We start from the raw sequence: 26,000 nt of genomic DNA, 5'->3' as shown, positions 1-26,000 counted from the left end.
TTAAGTTTTTGGTTAAATAAAATCAGTCTTACTATCGTTAATGTTCAGTTTTCTGGGTGGAATTTTGAGAGTAAACTTTCCTGTTGTCGATACCTACATAAGTACAGACTAATTCCATCATTCATGGTTATCACCAAGAAGGACCAACCCTTATATGGGCATTTCGTGAAATAATGGGCTACCAACATAGCGACGATAAATTGTCACTTCCACTAGTGCATACCGACGAGTTTTATTTTTGAAGTTATTATTCTATATCGATTTTATTTTTATCATCGGTTTTAACATTAAATTCACAACGTGTTGTTGGGCAATATTAAAAAAGGTAAAAAAGGGTGCGTTATATATCGTGAATTTTCCCAGTCCCAGTTTCTTTGATCTTTACCCTGTCTGCGGGGAACCCTCAAATGCCCTATAATATTTAGTTTACAAAAAGAGGTGTACGATCAATATAATATAAACTTAGATAACGTGAATGCGTTCGTGGATAAGATGCAGGTACTTAATACTTCCTATAGTTTTAGTTTTTTAAGATTATTTTGGACATAGCAAGGCATAAGACGTCTAAACAACATGCAATCATTGCCGACTCCACTACAGCTCTCGAACAAAAAAATAACTAATGTTCAATTTTTAAAATGCTGTTTGGAAAAGAGTATATAGAATATCTTGCTACTAACTTCCAATCTGAGGCAGTACAAACTGACAGACTTAAGTTTTTTAAGGGTTCGTAAAGTGAGCCTACTTTGCTTTCATAGAATTGTATAACAGTAGAACTTATTATTTTGTAGCTTTTAAGCTATGAAAATTTACAGGTTTAAGCTGGTCACGAGTACTGAATCTCCACTCACATACCTACATATTTATCTATATTATAAGTATTAACTAAGTACCAATTCAAGATCACTTTCATGAGGGTTGCAAATAATTTTGACGTACGACCAAGTGACTCAGCACCCCGGTACAATGCTACGTATACATTAAGTGTGTCAATTTCAATTAATTGCTTTACTCATTCCAGGATTTTACGCTTCCATCATAAACTAAAACGTCAATTTATTGAACAACACAAAAATCGATTTGATTAATCGTATCCATCGTTTGTCTTCTCAAGTTTTCATCACTGGCCGGGACGTCACGACTCACGTCACGTCATTTTTCGGGAGGCTATGGATTGTATCGGCTGAATTTGTTTTCGTAAAATTAAACTAAAAAGTACTCATTCTAACTTATTTTTGTCGGCGTCAGTGTGTGAAATAACTATTTATACGTGTAATTAAAATGTCATATTCAAATAGTAAGTGTTAATTGACTTTTTATGTGCGTTTGTGAATTCGAAAGCGTGATGGGTAGATTCAACATTAAAATATGAAACGGTACTATATGGCGGAGTAAAATTGTTGGGGAATAATGGGGTGGCTAATGCCAGTCAGCCTCCTGATAAATCTGTCTAACTGTCCCGTGTTGGGCTAATAACCGACAAATGGTTGTAGGTGTATCCATTCGTTCTCAGAATTCAGATGGCTCAACATTCTCTGACAGATTAAATATCGATAACCTGGCATCCGGGCTAGTAGTAGACTTCTTAAGACTGAGTTTCTTACCGGTTTCTTCTCAATGGAATCTGCCTTCCGAACTGGTGGAACAGTCACTATGAACAGACAGACTTGTCGTTTAAAAAGTGCTCATTAAGTAGGCCTCCTTGGAATAATTTCAAGTTCAGGGGTTTTAGTTTGTGTTTCTGTGCTTTTTTTGTCAGCGCTTATATGGGGAAGTACTATTCAATCAATTCATGGCAATATCCAAATTAGCGTCTAAAGTGGGTTTCGGGTGTGATCACAGGCAGATGAGGCTTAACTTCCTAGCCTCAAGTTGAGACAGAGCGGCACTTTGTAGGATGTGTTTGTTGTATGCCAAGTGTTGCTCTGTTCAGAGGCAATGGCCACTATTATATATATATATAAAGGGTTAAGATAGTAAGAGGCTATATAGTAGATAGCTATTAGATAGTAAGAGGAATACTATATAATAGTATAGCCATGAAAAAAGACTTACATTATAACAGACTTAACAGACTTAACATTATAAAAAAGTGTGTTTGTTTGTTTGTCCGTCTTTCACACCCTAACTATCCAACCGATCATTTTGTTTTTGGCATAGAGTTAGTTGAAAGGACATAGGCTACTTTAAGTTCTGGAAAGACATCAATATGTGTGATGTGCTTTCAGCTACACATGACATGTTCAATGAATGTGTGTGTCCCATCTACTTCTTTCGTTGCCTGGTTTCGTTCTTAGCTGTTAATGGAAAGACACACAACAAAGTATTGTACAAAAGCATCCTTAAATAGTGCACTTTTGTGTATTATTATTCTTTTTTTTACTCCTTATTTGTACCCCACATAAAGTAAAAGTACATACAAGAAAAAAAGAAACATAAAAATAGAAAGAGAATGCCTAAGCTAAGTAGCGATGTCTGCCAGGCAACCTTTGTTGTGTATTCATGGTGTGCATCTTATTCATCCTGGCAGTTTCTCTTTTAATAGTACATAATTCTAATTCAGTTCCATGGTTCTGATAATGTTATTGTTTTCCAGAGTATACGTTTGCGGCACTGCCTAGGACGCAGCGCGGTACACCTTTAGTGCTGGGTGGAGATCCTAAAGGGAAAAATTTCCTTTACACAAATGGCAATTCAGTTATTATAAGGGACATTGAGAATCCAGCAATATCCGACGTGTACACTGAACACTCCTGTCAAGTGAATGTAGCTAAATACTCACCAAGCGGTTTCTATATTGCTTCCGGAGGTAAGTTTTTTCTTTGTACCATTTTATATTATAATCATTTACATCATAACAATTTAAATGACTATCTATGCAAATAATAAAGCTAAAGATTTTTTTTTAATTGGATAATAATATTGTCTGGAACTAGTGGTTGGATTGTAATTAATTTTTGCATTTGTCAACCCAACTGTTGAGAATAACTATAGGCTATATAACTTAATATGTTCCCTAATTTATATCATAGTATCAAGCGGTTTACGGCTTACTCCCATAATAAGAAGGGGGCTAAGGCCGTAATCCACCCAGTGCAAATTGGTGGACTACACACACCTTTTTCAATGTTTTTCTTCACTGTTGAAGCAAGAGATATTTTAATTGCTTAAAATTCATATAACTTAAGAGGTGCTTGCATGCTGAATTTTTTTTTTACTACAGCAATACACTATCTAGCCCCAAAGTAAGTGTAGCTTGTGTTATAGAAACTTAGATGACTGATGAATATTTTTATGCATAATATACAGAAACACTTACAATATACAAATAAACACTGAAAAACATTAATGTTCATCACACAAACATTTTCCAGTTGTGGGAATCAAACTCACTGACTCAGAAACCAGGGTTGCTGTCTGTGCTGTCAAATTTTCAAATTGAAACTCTTCCTCCCGAAAATGAAGGTGAAGTCTTTCCCACTGCTATCAGCACTATCAGTTATCACCTCATCAAAATAATTTTTTTAAGTTATATGAATACTTAATATATCTATCTATGTATATATATAAAAGACAGAGTGTGTGGGTATGTTCCATATAGGCTCCGAAACGGCTGGACCGATTTCAATGAAACTTTCTGGGAATCGCCAGATTGACCTGGCGAGTAATCCTGTAAAGTTTGGTCAAATCGGAGCACTCATATTTTTGAACTGTCAACTGTCAAATACAGCTTTTATTTACTATGATGATATTCTATTGTTGGGTGTACATGGGTGTAGATAATGATCTTCACCAGCTCGAGAAGAGAATAGAAGAGAATGAATACGGAGAGAAATAAATGATTTAATTTATTATGAGACTTAAATTAAAAATTTAATGATGTAAGTTTATTGTTTAAATAAAATAAAGCAAAATCTAGCCCAGCGAAGCGGGCTGGGTACGCTAGTAATATATAAATTGGGAGGGTAAGCCAAAGCTGCGTTTTCTAATATCCAGGTATAAGACCCTAGCATCCATCAGTTATCTAAGTGATGTATCAAAAAAAACAAATAAATATTTCCTCTTTATAATATTAGTAAATATAGGCTCAATCCATTGATAAATGTACCACAGGCTTCTGGTGGTGCCAAATAAACATCTAACCTTTAGAAAAACAGTTGATGCATAAAACACTTGGCTAAAGAAAATATGACCATATAAAGGTGTTGCCAAGGTTTTAGTGTGAATCACCTTGTTTATCACCTTATCTGTTGCAATGCTGTATTAGTAAACATTATTTTGTTGAACTAGTTTGCGCCAGCGAATTCGGTCGCATTAGTTTTTATTATCTTATATCTAAACGAGAAATTCTTGTATATATATATATATATATATATATATATAAATGGAATCTCTGAATCAGCTCAAACGATTTTCATGAAATTTGGTATACAGGGGGTTTCGGGGGCGGTATATCGATCTAGCTAGGATTCATTTTTAGAAAATGTCATTCTATTCGTGTTTTCCGGTAATAACCGATTTGGTGCAGACGAAGTTGCACGGGTCAGCTAGTTATTAATAATAAAACCAATTATTCGTAGTCCCTTCCTGTAACACTGTTGCACGAAGCATGGCATCTATACCGCGTTCGTTGTCTTCATTCAATGCGCTCTTGGACAGCACTGGTCAATGGGATCTATTCCATGACGGGTGGACAGCATTGTTCCGTGAACTGTTGAGATACTCTGAGAATATTGAATAACCTTTACTTGATTATTCTTAGAGTATCACTATAGTACACTATATTAATATCATGTCTTTTAAAATGTGTAGTGACATCTCTCATTAATTTGTCTTATCCATAAGTTATGTAGTTATATCTAGTTAGTGTAAGTGGCCCTGCCGTACTAAAAAGATAATAATAAATTACACTTTATTTGTACACCACACAAAGAATATATACAATAAACAAAAAAAGAAACATGAAAGAAGAAGTAGAATACAAAAGGCGGCCTTATCGCTTAACAGCGATCTCTGGCAGGCAACCTTAGAATTAAAAAAAAAAAAGAGGAGAACAGACTGCAGGTGGTTTTGGTTTATATCCAGTGGAAATTTTTAGTTATGCTTTATAAATAAATAAATAAATATACTACGACAATACACAACTCGCCATATTGCCCCAAAGTAAGCGTAGCTTGTGTTATGGGTACTAAGATGACTGATGAATATTTATATGAATAATATACATAAATACTTAGAATATACATACAAACACCCAGACACTGAAAATTACTCATGCTCATCACACAAATATTTTCCAGTTGTGGGAATCGAACCCACGGCCTTGGATTCAGAAAGCAGGGCCGCTGCAAACTGCGCCAACTTTTTTAACTGCAATCTCATCTGGTGGTGAGCGATGATGCTGTCTAAGATGGTAGCGGGCTAACCTGTTTGGTGAATGGCAGTTATAATAAACACATACCCCTGTTCGGTTTCTACGCGACATGGTGGACCGGAACTCTCGCTGGGATATTTGATTGAAGCAGGCGTTACTTTGCGGAAATCCATGATATTTTATGAAAGTGACAGACCTGGGCCCCAAGTCTGCTATTTTACAAGATTTGTCATTATGACACCATTCCATTGCAATCCAATTATCATTGTGCCCAAAGTCGCTAGTCTACTAAATTCACAATGGTCTTACAATTGGATTGTAATTGGATGATAATTGCATTGTGGTAGAAAGAGAATCAGTGTTGCCATTTGGTCAAACTGTGTTTGAGAAGTAAAATTAAAAAAACTACCATTAATTAATAATGTCCAATTAAGCGAATTTTTGATTAGAAATATTTTTAAATGTTATTGATTTGTGTTCTAAAGACGAACTTTGTATCACATTTGGTAAAACAATCGAAGGAACCCAAAAAGCAAATATTTTGTGTGCCAAATTTTGTCAAAAATAATTATTTTTAATCTGTAACTGTCGAATTGACATTAAATTTCATTGACGTTATTTTGTGCTAGTGAAAATATATAAATTATAATCAAAACAAACAAAATGCTCCTCATCGAGCAAACTTCGTCGCTGCTTTTGGAGAGTTAGACAGATCAGCCTGGACACTGCAGCTGTACCAATAACGGACGTTGCCAGGCGAAGCGACATTGGGTTGCGTACCTACGCTCAAATTTTATAAATAAATTCCCACTGAAGAGCGAAAGTAAGTAATGCAATCTTGTACTGTTTAAGCATGATATGAAGTCTAAGTAGGCATCAAATTGGTGTGTTTCCAACAGTATCTCTGGTAATTTAATTAAAAAAAACAAATATGGGGAGTAATCAAAAATTTAATAAAATTCTTATTCTTTATTCATGTACGCTTGTCACAGGTGCTAATGAACTTGTACTTATCATGGTGGTGCTAACTACATTTTTTAACTTAAAACTAAAGCTAGGAGGTTTTCATTCCATTCTATTTTCTTTTAAAAATTTTATCTTTTATTAACTTGTGGACCCATTTAAGGTATTGCACAAATTGTGACCAGCATCCCTGTAACAGAGTAAAAAATTGTTGTAGAATATTTAAAAACAATAGATTAATAGGACAAAACACTATGTTTAACCCTTGGAACACATATACTCATAATATATGCCTTTGTCCACAGTCTTTTGACAAGAGCCTGCTGCAGTGCCCAACCTTCAAGCAGACCCTGGTTTACTAGTTGAAGTCTCTGTGAACCAAGTCCTTATGAGATAGACCTTTCCAACTCGGCTCTAATTGCGAACAAAGTGATTTGCTGTTATCTGTTGAAGAATTCTGTCCTCTATCTATAAGGAACTTCATCAGATAAAATAAATAATTCTTGCAATGAATATAAAAAGGGTAACAATAAAGGTTTGGATTTCAAAATGAAATTATATCCTCCTGCTTTTATTGGAAGCCAGCTGAAGAGTCTTCATTTTTTACATGTATTCATTTGTAAACTAAATTACTGTAAATAAAAATCATTGTTCAGTGTCTTATCTTTATTAACTCGTATTATTTGTCTCCTCATAGATTTATAAAAATAATTTTAATAACACACAAAAGTTAAATGCCTCTTGCAGAAGAATTGCTTTAATTGTGTTGTGGCTTTTATATTGTGCCAAACACAACATGCATCTGCAATCTTGCCAGCAGTGCAATTGTTTAGAGCAAGTATGCATTATAATGCATACTTGCTCTAAACAATTACCAGAAAAAGATATTTGGAAATAAAACACTTGACCATCAAACTATGTACATGATTTATTACAGTTTTCAATCTAGGAGACCCTAACATGCTATCTAAAGCATTTTATTTACTTTACCTGAAACATTCTTCCAATATACTTTTACAGCGCTCTACTGTATTGCATACAGTCACAAGTTTCATGCATAGAGTAGTGTGGTGTATCTCCCCTCTATAGTATTTAAGTTGTGGTCATCATAGTTTTCCACAGAGGAAAAACTCACCTGAAAATCCAACCAATATTAACCTTGACAATTAAAAATCTATATTGGAATTAATTAAAAAAACCTAAAATAAGTAATACCTAAAAAAAACCTCATGCCCCATTATCATTTAATGGAGTTAAGTGTTGGCTGAGTGGGTGACTCTGCCACACATTGGAGTTAAGAGCAGAGCCTGGGTTGCAGGCACAATATATTTAAATCTGCGTCACAGATTGTTAAATAAATTGAAGATTATTGGCTAGATATATCACATAATATTAAAATATGAGTTCAATATTAAAGTTACTATTATAACAGTTAGGGAATGGAATACCTTAGTGTTATAATCGTGCCTTTCATGAACATTTGGCCTTATTATTGCCACATGTGTCCCATCTATGATATCTGAAGTAATTTTTTTCATAGAAGCTGAAAAAGCATTCTTCTTGGTAAAGTACGCATATAACTGGTAAAATATAATTTCTTCCTTCATCCATCACTCCACTTCAGCATCCTTATCACTCTGGCCATTTAACACTTTTTATTAAATTTGGTGTTAAGCACCTCCGTTATTTGTCCCACAGCTCTTGAGGCAGTGATCTGAGAAACATTGTGGGGGGCTCTCTGCCCAATCGTTAATCGTTTTTTAGAGCCAGATGCATAAAATGCTAGTGCTACCAGTAACTGCAACAGAAATACCAGCATTACAGCCATGCCATCATAACTTATTCTGAGATATAGGTACTATACTTAATTAAAAAGCAACGAAAATTAAAGTTGTTTTCTTACCGTGGTTTGGGAATGCCTAAGTGGAGCGAGCTCCCACACTTGACTCATTACAGTCTGCTTCCCAAGCAACTCCTTTTTTTATAAATTCCGCATCGGGAATATCCTAAAGTAGTCTACATTGTTTCTTAGCAAGCTGCGGGCTCGACGGCGCCTGCTACGCTTAATCAAATGGTATTGAAGAACATCAATAGTCTTAGCCAACTTAAAAATATTCCACCTTAATCTGAATATTATGATCTCACACTTCACAATTTAATTGTAATCAACAATAATATTGCTAAAAGGCAATGACTGCAGAATTGCGTCTCAATGGTCTCACAATGATCAATAGAACTGTCAAAATATTAGCAGACTACCAATTCGTGCGATCATTGAATTGTCATTGTGCAGCAGACTAGCAAATGTTCATTGAAGTGTCAGTGGTTTTCCATCGGAAAATCATAATGACACCATAATGACACCATTGTGTTAGCAGACTACCAAATATGCCAAAATTGACAATTATGAAGTCACTGATCGATCACTGACACACAATTGTAATAGCAGACTTGGGGCCCTGATATGCAAGTGATATTTTAATTGCTTAAAACGCATATAACTTGGAAAAGTTATTGGTGCGTGCCGGGATTCGAACTCGCTCTCCCGAATGTGAAGTCGAAGTCCTACCCACTGGGCTATCAACGCTTTCAACCGTGCTCACTAATATGTAATGGAGTCATTGTTACCTACGACATCCCAATAGACCGCTATCCAAATATCACAACCTTTGAAAGACTTCAGACTGTAACAGGCATGGATCTCTGATTGTATAAGAAATCCAACAAATGATAATAGATTTCAGAAAAAACGAAGACTTAGCTGGTAGATAAGGCTTTCTACAGTTAATAGAATTCGTGGAAAACAAAATATTATAAAACTTGACTTTTATTTGTTATTGTAGGTAAAATATTTTAATGAATTTATGAATTCGTATGCATTTGTATTAGAAAATTCATTATCTGATAATTAATTTGTATCGCATAATATTAATGTTTATGTATTAATAACTATTGACTATTAACTTTTACTGAAAACTAAACCTGTCTGTTTGTTGATAAATAATTCAAAAGATTTTATATATTTTCGTGTTGTCGGTTGGCTTATCTGGGTAAATCATGGAACTATTTTATCTCCAATCTAGTCTTTATTCATTACCTGATATAAAATTATATTCACATTGGTGGAAAGTTATATTTTAACGCGAAAATATTTTTTATGCGTAAGTACATAATTGTGTTCGTGTGTCGAAGTTTCTAACCACTGAGTCAACGAGCCACTTGTAATAGTTACAAGCTGGGCCATTTCATAAGAGCGTGGCGTTAGGTTTTGTCACCCGAGATATTAGAAATCGTGTAATGATACGGCTCGGCTTGGATGCTGGCCAAATGGACCGATGTTAGATTAAACTATGTTTAGATTCCCGAGGTGTTAAATTTTATGTACGGACTGACTGTTCCCCGTGGCTTTCCCCGTTTTCCAAAGATCGCAACATCATCATCACTATCAATCAATTACCGGTCAACTACAGGGCATTGATCTCCTCTCAGAATGAGAAGGAGAAGAAGACCGCAGTCTACCACGCTGGCCAAATGCGGGTATGAGAACTTTATGGAAAACTCTCAGGCATGCAGGTTTCCTCACGATGTTTTCGTTTACCGTTAAAGCAGCTATATTATGAAAATTAAGCTTAAATTGCTAAACTCTGCGAAAAGCAGGAGAATCTGTATGTAATGTAATTAATAATTTCTTTAATCCTCATACTCCGGAGCATCCTCAGGAGATGTTGACTTTACAATGAATAATTGTTAAGTCATAACAATTATTCATTCCTGTTTCAGAGCGAAACGTGTAGTAGAGAGTACTTTGCCGAAGATCTGTTTGGTGTGGTGTATAAGGATGGAATAAATTTTTTTTTTTTTTTTTTTTTTTTTTTACGACAATACACACATCGCCACCTAGCCCCAAAGTAAGCGTAGCTTGTGTTATGGGTACTAAGATGACTGATGAATATTTTTATGAATTATATATACATAAATACTTAGAAAATACATATAAACACCCAGACACTGAAAAACACTTATTGCTCATCACACAAACATTTTCCAGTTGTGGGAATCGAACCCACGGCCTTGGACTCAGAAAGCAGGGTCGCTGCCCACTGCGCCAGTCGGCCGTCCAATTATTAACTACACCATACAGATTCTAATGTTTTTCGCGGAGTATAGCAAACTAAGCTTAATTTTCATAATATATCATGGATTTCCGCAAAGTAACGCCTGCTTCTATCCAATATTTAATCCACTTCGAGTTAGCTCTTACTGAAATCTCACCTAGAGTACGGCAGTTGTATTAAACCCGGACCTCTAATAGGTTTCTACACGGCATCGTATCAGTTCTTGGGCTTCTTCTTAGATCAGGGCGCATTTGAAACCCTCGTACCTTTAGTTTTAAGTTGACGAATTTAGTTATCCCATCAACTAACTAACATAAATACTAATAATATACAGAAAATCATTAATGTTCATCAGACAAACATTTGTAGGATTCGAACCCACAGCCTTGACTCAGAAAGCAGGGTGGCTGCCCATTGCGCCTATCGGCCGTCACAACGTCCATTGGTTGACATGATGATGACATAAAAAGTGAATTATCAAAAGTGCACGCCATTGTTTTGTAGTGGAATAAAGTTCATATACGAAACTTTCAGACATTGTATGCGGGGAACCAACTAGCGTTACAGATATTGTTGCAGACTCGGACACGCTTCGTTGGTCGTTTTATATTATAATTTCGGTACCAAGGACAAGTTTTTCATCAGTGCATGTTATTATAAAGGGCGTTGACTCCGGGGCCGAGTCACCAACCTAAACATATTTGGCACCTTTTTACTGTCCACTAATTGATTTTTGTTTTAACCGGTTCCTCATTCGAGCGTGATTGTTTTGTTTGGAATGAATTAAATGTTACTCGCTTTAACGGTGAAGGAAAACGTCGTGAGGAGTGCTCCACAACCTGCATGCCTGAGAGTGCTCCATGACATACTCTGTGAAGTCCACTAATTCGCGCCTGGCTAGCGTGGTGAACTACGGCCTAAATCCTTCTCATTCTGATAGAAGACCTGTGTCCTACAGTGCGGCGGTCTAATGCGTTGATGATGACGATGATAATTTTTATTTAAGTATTGCATAAAATACGCGCGCTTTTTGGATTGTGTCTATGAACAGTTAAACTTCCTTTTTTGAAGTAAAAACACTATCTATGTCACACGATGATCCTCTAGAACACTGAAAGTGAGTACGCAATATAAACATGCAATGCTCTTTCAAAGTCAATTTTTACTGACTGCGTAGCTGAGCTAAGTTAACGCATTACAAGGTCTAATGCAAATCTTAAGATTAAAGATTGAGTTTTGTAGCGCTATCCTTATCTACAGGACAGAGTCGGAAAAGGATGGCACTACTAAATTCAATCTGACATCTGAAGTTTACTGTATTGATTATTTTGTTGCGAATATGTGACAGTGAACTTGAATAGTAAACTCCAGTGAAAGTCTACAATCCAAGGTCACTCATTAAAAACTGGTATTATCTGTTTCTATTTCTGAGTTGCAAATAAATCCATACTAATATTATAAATGCGGAAGGGTGTTTGTTTATTTGTTTGTTTGTCCTCATAATACGCCCTAACTAAGCTAATTTTGTGCATTGAGTTAGGTGACAGAGCAGGACGAATATAGGCTACTTTCCCCGGGAAAACAAATGTTTTCAACGGGATTATAAAAACGTAATAAACGCGGGCAATAGTTTATATTGCTATAAGAATCGGTTGGGATTGACTAAAATATTGTCAAAAAGGATTACTAAAACTGATTACCAGTCTGTCAGTCAGACAGACTGACAGACTGGTAATCTGGTCTGGTCTGTCTGTATCCGTCAGGAAATCCATGATGAAACATTGTAATCTAATTTCCCTATTGCCTCGTTTTCAGATGTGTCAGGCAAGGTGAGGATCTGGGACACGGTGAACAAGGAGCACATCCTCAAGAATGAGTTCCAGCCGATCGGTGGACCGATCAAGGACATCGCGTGGAGTGCGGACAGCCAGAGAATGGTCGTGGTCGGGGAAGGCAGAGAAAGGTATACTCCCTTCTTGTTCTGTTTCAGGAGACGAAGTGCCACTAAGAGAAGCAGAAAGTGGCAAAAAGTAATGATAAAAGAAACATCGATATCATCATCTTCAACTCGATGTCAACCAATCTACTCATGGACATAAGTCTTTTGTAGGGATATCCAAATACCATGGTCTTTCGCGCTTGGGACTAGCGGCTCCGCGCAATATTAGTCAGGGGTCTACTAACGCTGCGTAAGGTCGCTATTTTAGCACCTTTGCACCCCAACGTCCATCGGCTCCCCATTGGCACTTCAGCAGACTTTCATTCAGCGACTTGCTGAGCTATGTCGGTTTTTCTTGTCCTTCATATTGTAATATGGACCTTTAAAAAAGTAGATCGAAACTGCAATGTTTCCTACTAGATGGCGCTACAGCCGCTATAGGAATGATATAAAAGGCCTTTTCTAATTTCGATTTGCGGTTGGAAAGCCTTAGCTTAGTTGGATAAAGCGCTCAGGCCGCGATTGTCCGAGAGTCGCAGGTTCAAATCCTGTCGGTTCCGAAAATTATTATATGCATTATAAAATAACAAAAATGTTTATAATTGTTGTGGTTATTAAAGCTTTTTATTGTTATCATATCTTCGTGGTTTGAAGCACAAGATCCAGTGGGTAGGACTTCGATTTCACTTTCGGGGAGGCGAGTTCGAATCCCAGCACGCACTTCTAAGTTTTGAAGCAATTAAAATATCACTTGCTTTATCGGTCAAAACATCGCGAGGAAACCTGCATACCTGAGAGTTCTCCATAATGTTCTCAAGTGTGAAGTCCGCCAGTCCGCACTGGGCCAGCGTGGTGGACTACGGCCTAAACCCTTCTCATTGTGGGAAGTGTGACGAGATTATGATGACGGCCGACTGGCGCAGTGGGCATCGACCCTGCTTTCTGGGGTTCGATTCCCACATCTGGAATATGTTTGTGTGATGAAAATGACTGTTTTTCATTGTCTGGATGTTTATCTGTAAATTAAAATTATTTATGTATATTATTCATATCAGCTATCTTAGTACCCATTACACGAGTACGCTTACTCTGGGGCTAGATGGCGATGTGTGTATTGTCGTAGTATATTTATTTATTTATTATCGTTAAGTCGCTTGCCCCAGATTCGGGCACGTGTTCATGGCGGAGACCGGCACGTCGGTGGGTGAGATCAGCGGCCAGTCCAAGCCGATCAACTCTGTGGACTTCCGCCCCAGCCGGCCCTTCCGCGTCGTCACCGCCTCGGAGGACAACACCATCGCCGTGTTCGAGGGACCGCCCTTCAAGTTCAAGTGCACCAAGCAGGTGAGACGTGCTTGATTAACTTCTTACTTCGGTTTGTAAAAGGTAACCTATGTCCTAGTACGGAATATATTCTATCTCCTTTTTTTTGAAGTAAATTTTTACGATGCGCGGGAACACCGTCACGAAAAACCGACACCCTGAAGTTAGCTAGTCAACAATTTTGTTTTTTTTTTGTGGGGAAATCCTCATGGATACCACCGCGCCACGGGGCATAGTGGTTATGACGGTAACTAAAGTTACTAAAACCGGTTAATTTCAATCGATTGAGTGAAATTAAATAAAAACCGGGTTAAAAAAAAACCGAAACCGAAACCGTAATGATTCCAATACCGGGGTTAATGTCTGAAACCTGGTTGCTGCATGTGTTTCTTGGTGTGCAATAAAGTTACTTTCTTTTCTCTTTTTTCGTTCTTTCTCTTTGAAACATGTGTTTATCGCAGGATCACACTCGCTTCGCTCAAGCGGTCCGCTACAGTCCGGACGGCAGTCTCTTCGCCTCAGCGGGCTTCGACGGCAAGATCTTCCTCTACGACGGCGCCACCTCGGAGCTGAAGGGAGAGGTAGGACATTACGGGGCGCATAAGTCTCTACACGTCAATCAATAGACTTGAACGGTCCAGTCCATTCCAGTCTAAAGGCCTATTTATTTATTTTAGAACACTAACAACATGCATATTACACGTTTTTTTAAACATATCACACACACGAACACATGGACTGATATATGCACGTCAATGAAATGTGCACATAGCATTGACAAAGCGTCATGTAAACTAAATGCGTCATTTACACAAAAACTCACCGATAAGTGTTCGGTGAGTTTCTTTCCGGCTTCTTCTCGGTAGAATCTGCCTTCCAAACTGGTGGCACAGTCACTACAAACAGACATACTTGGCGTTTCAAAAGTGCTTATATTAGATATTGGATAGAACAGGGCGTTACTTCGCGAAATTCCATGATATATTATGAAAATTGAGCCTAATTTGCTTTTTACCGCGAAAAGCAGGAGCCAGATTCTCCTCGTACAATTCGTAATGACTTATTCATTGTAAAGTCAACATCTCCTGAGGATGCTCCGGTTTCGGAGCGAAACGTGGGTACATTGCCGAGGATCTAATTGGTGTGGAGTATAAGGATTGAAGAAATTATAAATTACACCCCAAATTTCTCTTTACCAACAACACATTTTTCACATTTTAACATTCATTGTTCTACCTTGTGAGAGATGAAAGCGGCGCCGGGTGCTTCCTACTAAGTTAATTTGTTTTCCACGTTTTCGCCTCGTCTGTCACCAATGATCATTGCCAGGATAACGGCGTATTAAGTTTAATTGGGTCGGGTGAATCGGTGATTCTGAAATATATCTTTTTTAAATTGTCAGATCGGCTCTCCGGCCCACAAGGGCGGCGTGTACGGCATAGCCTGGTCGCCGGACGGCAAGCAGTTGTTGTCGTGCTCCGGGGACAAGACGTGCGCGATCTGGGACGTGGAGACCCGGGAGCGCGCCACCACCTTCAACATGGGCGTCGCGGTCGAGAACCAGCAGGTGACCGCAACCTCGCATCTTGTATTACCAAACATGGTCAATTTAGTCCGATTGCCAACCATTGATGTGGGCAACTTGACCAAATTGTTCAGGTCGAATTCGTCAGATTGTCCAAATTAGTCAGATTATCCAAATTAGTCAGGTTGACTAAACTGGTCCGATAAACTTAATTGTTCAGATTAACTAAATTGGTAAGATTGACTTTATTGTTCAGGTTGACTAAATTGGTCACATTGACCAAATTTGTCAGATTGACGTCATTGTTCAGGTTAACTAAATTGGTAAGATTGACTTTATTGTTCAGGTTGACTAAATTGGTCAGGTTGATTAAATTGGTCAGATTGACTTAATTTATCAGATTGACTTTATTGTTCAGGTTGACTAAATTGGTCAGATTGACTCAATTTATCAGATTGACTTGATTGTTCAGGTTGACTAAATTGGTCAGATTGACTAAATTGGTAAGGTTTTAAAAATAAGTCAGCTTGACTAAATTGGTCCGATTGACGTAATTGTTCAGATTAACTAAATTAGTCAGGTTGACTAAATCTGTCAGATTGACTAAATAATAAAAGTCATATAAATTTTCGTACACTCTCGCTTTTACATTTAAATCGTTGTAAGACCAATGTTTGGCAATAATTTCAATATACCATATTAAATAGTTTAAAAGGTTTTAAACTGTAACTGTAACCGGCCTCAGTTGTCTCACTGCCAAATTTTGACCGTGTAACACCAATGACATCGGATTTAGTAGAATATGTGTCAACTACGACTTCGTGTAAAGAATAAAAAATGAGTCAATCACAATCCGCATTTCACGCTCCAGGTGTCCTGTCTGTGGCAAGGGAAGCACCTCCTGTCCGTGTCTCTGTCCGGGGACATCAACTACCTGGACGTGTCTGCGCCGGACACGCCGCATCGGGTGCTGACCGGCCACAACAAGCCCATCACGTGCCTTGCGCTGCGGGGCAAGGGGCTGTACACCGCCAGCCACGACGGCGCTGTCACTCTGTGGGATGTCGATACAGGTACACGCATCTATCGGCTAAAAGGGTATAATGTCTGTCAGTTGTCATTATGAAATCTTGTTCAGAGTTGCTTGCATCCTGTTGGTTTATGTTACAAATAGATACAAAAACTAATCTTCATTTATTAATTATATTTGAGAAGGTACTTCGAATGTTACATGTTATAAAAGTAATGTACCAGCGCCATCTCATTCATTCTTGTTCACAGTTTGCTAGGTGACAGACTTATTACTTACCTTCCTAACATAATAAAATAATAATAATATTTTTGGATAATATTAAATTCAGTTCTATCCATCGAGTCGTTTTTAATCTTCCATAACCCAATTTCTCACACATCCTGCTGTTGTTTTTAAGTTAATACAACGTGGAAATAATACTTCAGAGGCTTTAGAGGTACATTATGCACTATCTCTGAAACTTATTTGTGAAACCGAAACGCTAATAGTTTGTAAGTTAACTATTGCCATAGTTATTACTGAAAGCAATCTGATACAGCCCTAACATCACATGCAAAAGTAAAATCAAGTAACTTTATGTGCTACGCGTCGCGTAGCGTAGGTACTATACACGTGTCGGCCTTTTATGTTCAATAGGGTTGTCATATGTAAACACTAAGAATGTTTGGATTAGTTTGTATGGAAAAATATATATATTCTGCTTCTTTTGATTTAATATTTTTACATGGTGATTCCTTTTGAAATATACTTATGCATCCTTCAACAGTATTTCGTAAATCCCTTACACGTTGTGTACAGAGAGAGCAACGCAGAGCAACACTTTTCAGGGAATGAAAATTTCACGTCCTGTTCGAGCTGTCTCCGTCTTTCACTTCTTCGACTACGTATAAAAAATAAATGAACAGTCCGAAAAACTCAAAAACGCGCTTGAACTATTATTTTATTAGAGCAAAATTAATCGGTAAAACATTCACCATCAAATTTGGTAATATAAAAGAAATTGGCTAAAGAATGGTTGGAAATTAGAATTAAGATCATTCCATATCGACTTTTGATGAAAATTATGTAAATTTACAAAAATCTTATTTTGCTAATTGTAAAATGGAATAATCTTATCAAATTATTATTTAGTATTCATTTTGTTTGGTCATCGATATATCTACAAGGTTTAGCGAAATCAGACCGTTTGCCGGTCAAAATCAAGCCGAAAGGAGTTGGTTAAAAACAAACATACAGGTAAAGCTATGAAAAGCGTGTAAAAATTCAGTACGCATATAAATACTACTTGAGATCCCACGTTTTGACCATTGAAAATAAATCATTAATCATTTTTTAATCAAGTAGAGTACAAAAGGAGGCCTTATCTGCCAGGCAACCTTAGGATAAAGACGACGGCCGACTGGCGAAGTGGGCAGCGACCCTGTGTCCAAGGCCGTGGGTTCGATTCCCACAACCGGAAAATGTGTCTGGGTGTTTATCTGTATACATGTAATAAGTATTTATGTGTATTATATTATCAGCTATCGTGCTTAGTACCCATAAAACAAGCCACGCTTACTTTGGGGTTAGATGGCGATGTGTGTATTGTCGTTGTATATTTATATTTTTATTTATTTGAGCTTTTGACTTCCCCTCAGGCGAAGGTCGCCGGGTCGGGGGTCAGGGGCACGGGAACCAGGTCAACGGCATGCGGACCGGCAAAGACGGGACACTGCTCACTTGCGGCATCGACGACACCTTGCGCAGGGCCGTGGCCAGCGCCGAAGGTGAACATATTAAATATCATTTCATTTTAAGTATAATCATCACCAGCACCATCACCATCACCATCATCATTTCAACCGACAGACGTAAAAATACAAAGTATTAAGATAAATTATTCGAATTAAATCTAATAAGGATTTTCGTCCTGATTTATTTAACGTTTTATACAGTTAATTTACAAAATACAAATCGAAAAATTCAACATTCGTTTATTTCAAGTAGACCTAATTTAACCTTTGAAACGTCAAGTATGTTTGGCAACCTTGTCATTAAGAAATCCATCAATAGTATAGTAACCTCGATGTGTTGAATGTGTTTTTATCACCATCATCGTGGCGCTATAGTAAACGCCAAACTTATTTCCTATACAGGTATGGTGGTTCTTTTGTTTTAACAAATTTGACAGTGACACTTTCAATTGTCAAAGTCTGCGGGCTCATACCGGTGAATTGAGTCAATTGTTCAAAAATCTTAAATTTTAAAGTTCAGTTAACTTGTGGTCCGATAATGCTTTATAACAAAACTTTTTTATATTGTTAATGTCGTTTTTTTCTACAAAAGCGAAGGCGAAGGCGTTTTAGGATACGGCGAAAGATACAATTTTTGTAAAGATTGTTGTCTTGATACGCCAAAGAACTGTAACTTCTAATGCTCAAATAAAAGATTTATTATTATTATTAAAATAATGCTCAAATTCCCAAGCATGATTTAGTAAAGACCGCTGTTGTTCCAGGCGAGGTGCCGTCGTACACGAGCGACGCGACGCCGTTGGGCGCGCAGCCGAGGGCGTTGGACCACCTCGCTGACGAGGACCTCACCATCGTGGCCACAGTTAAAGAGGTAACTTGTCATCCCTCATTGACGACCTTTCTGACACGGTGGACTGTGCTGTGGTCAAAGATTTAAGAACATACAGAATCCTCATTAAGTCTTTATTGTATGCAGTGCATTGTGTTCAAAAACAGTGAAAACTCGAATGTTGCTAGCTCACAATTTTTTTCTTGTTTTCCTGTTTTTGGTAAACGTTTAGAACATTGGAGGTAAAATAACTTACTTTAAACTGCTAAATGATATAAAGTGACTAACTGTTTGTTCTGGAAACTACTCTAAAGTGGAGTGGTTTTTGATGTTTCAATATTAGTCGTGTCCACGTAGTAGGTATCCTATAAGAGCGAGGGCCCGGGTTTTAACCCCGACAGGGACCATTTTATAATTTTGGAATTATCTCTGGTCTGATCTGGTCTGGTAGGAGACTTTAGGGCTGTGACTTTTGACTCTTGTTTATTTATAACGTCGTATTTATAAGTCTAGCAGATGCTAGACCTGGTGCAGTGGTGTCTTCAATGTTAGAGGTTCCGTGTTCGACTCGCAACAGGGCAATTCAGCAATTTATTTTTTCTTATATTTCTGATTCCGGTCTGGTCTTATGGGAGTTACCTACCGACAAAAACTTGTTTGTTTCATAATGTTATACATTCCACTTAAAAGCCTGAAAGTTAAAAAGAGCCACTTAAAAGTTTCACAGATAAGTCTCAGAGACAGTATATTATAATGTACCTCTGAAGCCTGTGAAGTATTATTTCGGTTTTCATTCACACGTATAACATATTTTATTTAGCACTCGCTCCCCATCAAGTCCCGGCCTAACTGTTTCTCCACATATGGCAAGCCGACATAACGACCATAATATATTTTTTTTATTTCAGCTAGCAGTGATCGTCGGCACCAGCAAGCAATCCACGCTGCCAATCAATTACGAACCCAGCTGCGTTACGATTGACCCCAAATCCAAACATGTAGCCGTTGGTGGTAAGATTGCTCAATACTTCTTGATACACTCCATCGATACATGTAAATTATTATAATATTATTGAGAAAAAGAAAAGATCACAAAAAAAGTCCCAAGTGTGAAATTTTCTAACTCCGTTTACTTATTAGATTGCGTGAAAGTTGACTACGATTTATATGGTATCGAAAGTGCGCCATCTAGTGGCAGTACAGTTTCTCAGTATTGTAACTAGATCATTGTTAATTTTTTCTATAAATTATTATTATTATATATTATATTATTTTATAAGTAAAAAAAATGTTCATTGGAGGAAAAATGTTGAGGTTTCTTGAGATAATTAATCTAAATTCTGAGATGGAAGAAAAAACCGGATCTTATATTTCGGAAGGTACATTAATAATTTGCATTAGATAAAAATCTTGTTTGAACATATATGAATATAAAAATAACTCAATCCAAGACGGGATTTTGAAATATGATACCTTTTTCCAGGTGCTGACAGCAAAGTCCACATATACTCCCTCCAAGGGACCTCGCTCACCCCGGTCACAGAGCTGACCCACCTTGGAGCCATCACTGATGCGCGGTACAGCCCCGACTCCACCTACCTGGTCGCCTGCGACTCTAACAGGAAGCTTATCCTGTACACCACAGAAGAATATAAGGTATTGTTTAGTACTAGCTGTTGCCCGCGACTTACTCCGCGTTTGTTTTGTTTTAAAGCATAACTTATGTATTGTTGTTTTTAAATAGAACATTTCGAATTAAGTTTTGTTTAGGTGTCCTTAATATTTTCAATCTCACGATGATATAGAAAAATTTGACTAAAATAAACGTAGCCTAAGTTACTCCTTATTACATCAGCTACCTGCCAATAAAAGGCCCGTCAAAATCAGCCCAGCCATTTCAGAGATTAGCCGGAACAAACAGACAGACAGACAAAAATTGGAAAATGTTATTTTGGTGTACCGTATACATATATAATATTCATATATGTACATGGAGTAAAAACAGTTATTTCAATATTACAAATAGACACTCAAATTTTATCACTTGCTTCAACGGTGAAGGAAAACATCGTGAGGAAACCTGCATGCCTGAGAGTTTTCCATAATGTTCTAAAAGGCGTGTGAAGTCCACCGATCTGCAAGACGCCAGCGTGGTGGTCTACGGCCTAAACCCTTTTCATTGTGGTGCGAGACCCTTGGCATGTAGTGGGATGATACCTAATAATATATAATATAAATATTATTAATACTGTTCCCAGCTGGCGCACAACAAGGAGTGGGGCTTTCACACGGCGCGCGTCAACTGTGTCGCGTGGAGCCCCAACGGGTTGCGGGTGGCTTCCGGCTCGCTCGACACCAGCATCATCGTGTGGAGCGTGCAGCAGCCAGCCAAGCACGTCGCTGTAAAAAGTAAGTGAGAAAACTGGCAGAAGAGAGGCAAGAGAGAGGCAAGAGAGAGGCAAGAGAGAGGCAGAAGAGAGGCAAGAGAGAGGCAAGAGAGAGGCAAGAGAGAGGCAAGAGAGAGGCAGAAGAGAGGCAGAAGAGAGGCAAGAGAGAGAGGCAAGGGAGAGAGGCAAGGGAGAGAGGCAAGAGAGAGAGGCAAGAGAGAGGCAAGAGAGAGGCAAGAGAGAGGCAAGAGACAGGCAAGAGAGAGGCAAGAGATAGGCAAGAGATAGGCAAGAGATAGGCAAGAGATATGCAAGCGAGAGGCAACAGAGTCATGATAAAGAGTGGGGCTTCCTTGGCAATGCTCCCAGAATTCATGGCGCTCTAGTGAATGACCGTAAAGGATACCTTTTTAAAAAAGGGTTTAGATAATTAGGGTGCAAAAATTGACTGGGTTGATTGACGGCTTGGGTTCGATGTCTCATTAAGGAGCATACAAAATCTTTTATATCATTTACTATTACAGGCGATCGGTTAAAGAGCGGTATTATGCGTATATATAGCTTTTTTCGTTCCCAAACTTTACTTTGTTTATTAATGTGTCCGTCCCCACACTTAAGTTGTTTATTTCCCTACACTAACTTAACTAACCTGTTTCTTTCCCCATTGGTATTAAGTCTTTTCACCAACTATTATTGTGTCTTTCCCAAAACTAATATTTAGTCTTTCACTTACTAATTTCGTCTTTTCATAAACTAATATTGTGTGTGGCCCGTATTGAGAATTGAATTGTATTTTTACCGCTTTATACTCAAGAACCCATAGCAGATCAGGGGCTCTTTTAAAGAATTTGCTACGGGCCCCGCGTTTTCCTAATCAGGCACTGGTGTGGCCCCCTCACATATAACGTTCATTTCACCCAAACTAATACTCGTCTCTTTCCACAGACGCGCACCCTCAGAGCCAGATCACCGGCCTGGCCTGGGTGGACGACGAGACCCTGTCGTCAGTGGGGCAGGACGCCAACACGCGTATATGGAGCCTGCCAACTTCTTAGATATTCGTTTATCATATAACTATTTCATAATATTCACAAGAAATCCAGTTACTTTACGATATGTACACGGGAACTTTACAGTAGTATGCCCCTTTTTTAACGGCCCTTGGGATTTTTTCACGACTTGGACTGCATCGCCACTTACCACCAGGTGAGATTGCAGTCTAGCCGCAATCCAATATAAAGAAAATAAAGGCTTTATTAAAGCTGCACACTACTTGAAGTCTTTGTAAACCATTAGCCGCATAACGAAATAAATCGTAAAGTGACACGATTCCTTAAAGAGTTTAAACTCAGAGTTTTATAAGCCTATATAATATATACTAACATATTTATTTTGCTTACACGTTAAGTTACTTTTAACCGTTTGTACGCGATACTAACATATCGAATCGAAAGCATTTTTTAAAAAGTGAAACTCCTTTAGGAACAGGGCAAACCTTATTGGTAGTGAAAAGCACTTAAGACGCTGTACGACAGTGGGTCTTGGTGACTTTTAATTTATTTATGAATATATACACAGAGAAGTTTCACTAATGTGTACGCAAATAACTTTTCGTTAGCGTACATTTTTTTAAAACATTGTATTTAAAGTCAAAGTGTATTTAAAAGTAGTTCTCTTGAAGTCTGACCGCTCATTGGCTAAAATAGCTTAAGCCACTTTTTGATTGTATTTTTCTCGGACTGGCAACTTGTACGGTTAATTAAATGGTGCCAGCAACGTCGTGCGCAAGTCAGCCCGAAACAGTTATCTGGCTGGTTTATCTTAAAGATAACTCGCACTAATTAGCGTAGTTTATTATAAAGTTAACAACAAATTTTAGCGACTGAGCGGCTAACTTTATTGATGCAAAAATTTTGTACTGTATGATACTGTAATTTTATAGTCTATATATTCTATGTCGGTGCGCATGACCGATTTTTTAACAATCGGTCTGTTTTCTTAGTCGGTAATTTCAAAAGTTATCGTGTAACATCAACACGAAAAGTAATTTTAGTAATTTACTAACATTATTTAAAAATATATTCATTTTTATTTTTATTTGAAATCCGCTTGTATTGAAAATCAGATGGCAGTTGTGTCAAACATGTAATTTAACTTGGGTTTCACTTATCGCAACTCTTTTTATAATAAAAAATTCTTAAAATCGCATATGTTTCCAATAAATTATTTTATCTATTGCTAAATCAATATGATGATGACTTTTATAGAACTGGCCAATGCTGGACTAAAAGTCTCTCCCTTAGTCGCCTCGTATACATCCTAAGAGAATGGTGACAAACTGTATCCTAATCTGCCGTCACTCATATTAAATAAATGAATTAAAACATCGGTCATACGCACCTACGAATGAAGCTTAAAGTATTTGCAATATTGGATATGTCCTATCGTTAAATACCTATTGAGTATTGATATAATTAATATTATACTAAGTATAAAAATAAACGATTTTGTATGAGATTTAGATTGTATCTAATTATATTTATTAGGTTACGACATAGACTAAAGGAGAATGATAGACGGGAAAAATAATAATATAATACGGGATAAAGCGGCCTCTAAAAGAATCCTATTGCATATTTTGTTTATATCTCATAATATGGAATATCACGTTTTTTACTAAACAACATAACATATTTTATAACTCATCGAATTCAATTATTAAAATTTTTAGTTGCGTTTTGTATATATTATACGCCTTTTAATGGCAAACTTAATGAAATCAATAGCTGATTGACCTAAGAATTAGGAAAGATCAGATTAACAACCAATTAACAGCCCACTATAGGGCACGGGTCTTCTCTTAAAATGAGGCTGTAGTCCACGAATTGTGGATCGGTAAAAAAGTTTTGCAAAGTTCTTATTTTTCCTGGAGATGTAAGAGAAGGCAAAAAAATGGTGATGTTCAAATTTGCGTTCTGAATCTATTCAAAGACTTCCTGTGAAGTGTTTTTTATTATATTATGCGCCCAGCGATTTGAACAATGTTAGTCTCAGTCACACCGAATGATCTTATTTGACGTATCATTATTTAACTGGTTTTAATCTGACAAAGAGTATCCCGTCTATCATTTGCATTTAGTCTGTGGCCAAAGTGTGAAACGCATTTAAGCTTGTCCTATTATTGTAACTAAAATCATGAGAATAACTAAATGTAGAGTGTAATCTGTTTTAAGCACCAAAACATAATTATTAGGTTATGGTTTGCCACTTACTATCACGTGCACCATTTGCTGAGTGCATCATATTGACTTACTTATTTATTTTATATATTATTATAAAAAAAATGACTCCCCATATATCCGGTTTTTTTTTTTGATTTTTTAATTTACTGCAATCTCTCCCGATGGCAGAAGTATAGAAAAAAGACTTTAAACCGAGACTTCTCTATACACGTTTTAGTTATTCTCATGCTGAAACTCAGATCGTAGCTCGCTAAGAACAAAATTAAAACTTCGGAGTCTGTATTTTTGTACGACCTTATTTTCTAATGGATTTTGTCGTTTTTTTTTACATGGTTTCTACTAAAATTATAGTTGTTTAAGTGATAAAATGAATAAATTGTGTACACTTGTATATTTTTTGATGTTTAATTGTCATTTTTCGCCTTAAGCACTACAAATGTCGATACTAATTTTGTTTTATTATGTTTCCTTTTTACGAAGACATCGTTATAGCCCGAGGTTCCCATATTTATTGTATAAAAAAAATTGTCACGACGCCTGCGCCCTAACCTAGCTAGTTAAAGTAGATAGGTGAGATAGGCGCACAAAATAAAACATCCTCATTATGGAACTATAAAAAATAATAAATTTTAATAAATAATTAAAAAAAATAAAATCATTTTAACAATAGCTGAGTTTGGTGATATCTCAAAACAGTGTGTGGGAAAAGCCGTGACACATGAACTATTAAAAAAAAAATATTCACCCATTATCGGCCCACTACAGGGCACGGGTCTCCTCCTACTCCTCGTATGAGAAGGGTTTATAATAATAATAATGATAATAATATTTATTTATTTGCCAAATTGTGGGTACATAACAAGAACACATTTCATTAAACATACCCTTCACAATCTACTGTCGCAGACAGTGTGCAAATGTTTATAAAAATAAAATATAAATTACATTACAATTTAAAGAATAAAAATACAATAATCAGAAATAAGTAATAATGTCATTTTAAATGAATTAGGCAAATAATACAATTACAAATTTTGTTGTACAGTTAGAAAAATTAACTAAGTAGGTATATTGCTGTCACTAAGGTATTCTTTTACACTATAGTAGTTTTTTTTTTTGAGTATCAAAAATGGCTCGCTTGAATTTTACTAATGGTAAATTTTTGTGACAGTCCGGAAGTTTATTGTACAAAGTAATAGCCATACAAAATGATTTAGGCCGTAGTCCACCAAGCTGAACAAGTTTGGATTGGTAGACTTCACACGCCTTTGAGAATATTACACGCACTAGAGTTCTCCACATTGTTCTCAAAGGCGTGTGGAGTACACGCCTTTGAACACCAATACGCATTGGGCCAGCGTGCTAGACTAAGAACAAAACACGTCTCATCGTAGTAGTGGACCGGTAATGGGTTGACAGTTGCGTGCACAGGAATTTGGACAAGGGTAAGCATAAAGAAGTAAAATGGCATAAAATAGCCAAATCCTCCTCTGTTACCAGTTATATGAAACTGTTAGGGTAGGCAGCGTTTTTGTGC

The 26,000-nt window shown here is 37.1% G+C and overlaps 1 protein-coding gene across 2 annotated transcripts; it reads left to right on the top strand.

The window, feature by feature from the left end:
- The first annotated feature begins 1,127 nt into the window (after positions 1-1,127).
- On the top strand, positions 1,128-24,856 carry LOC120633639 (actin-interacting protein 1). Of its 2 annotated transcripts, XR_005659203.1 has the most exons (14): positions 1,128-1,297; positions 2,597-2,809; positions 12,268-12,415; positions 13,555-13,735; positions 14,176-14,295; positions 15,117-15,281; positions 16,111-16,312; positions 17,910-18,038; positions 18,770-18,876; positions 19,743-19,845; positions 20,318-20,490; positions 21,093-21,243; positions 22,167-22,355; positions 22,388-24,856. XR_005659203.1 is itself a non-coding variant. In XM_039903919.1 (13 exons), exons 1-13 carry the CDS (start codon positions 1,282-1,284, stop codon positions 22,274-22,276), a joined length of 1,818 nt encoding a protein of 605 aa, XP_039759853.1. In that variant the 5' UTR covers positions 1,128-1,281; the 3' UTR covers positions 22,277-24,856. The 2 variants fall into 2 exon arrangements, 1 of the variants encoding a protein (XP_039759853.1); XM_039903919.1 differs by having other exon boundaries at positions 22,167-24,856.
- The last annotated feature ends 1,144 nt before the right edge of the window (positions 24,857-26,000 follow it).

This window comes from Pararge aegeria, chromosome 22 (assembly GCF_905163445.1).
Source record: "Pararge aegeria chromosome 22, ilParAegt1.1, whole genome shotgun sequence".
In the NCBI taxonomy this organism is placed as follows: domain Eukaryota; kingdom Metazoa; phylum Arthropoda; class Insecta; order Lepidoptera; family Nymphalidae; genus Pararge; species Pararge aegeria.
The sequence above is the reverse complement of the archived record's forward strand: the minus strand, read 5'-3'. Positions and strand labels throughout refer to the sequence as shown.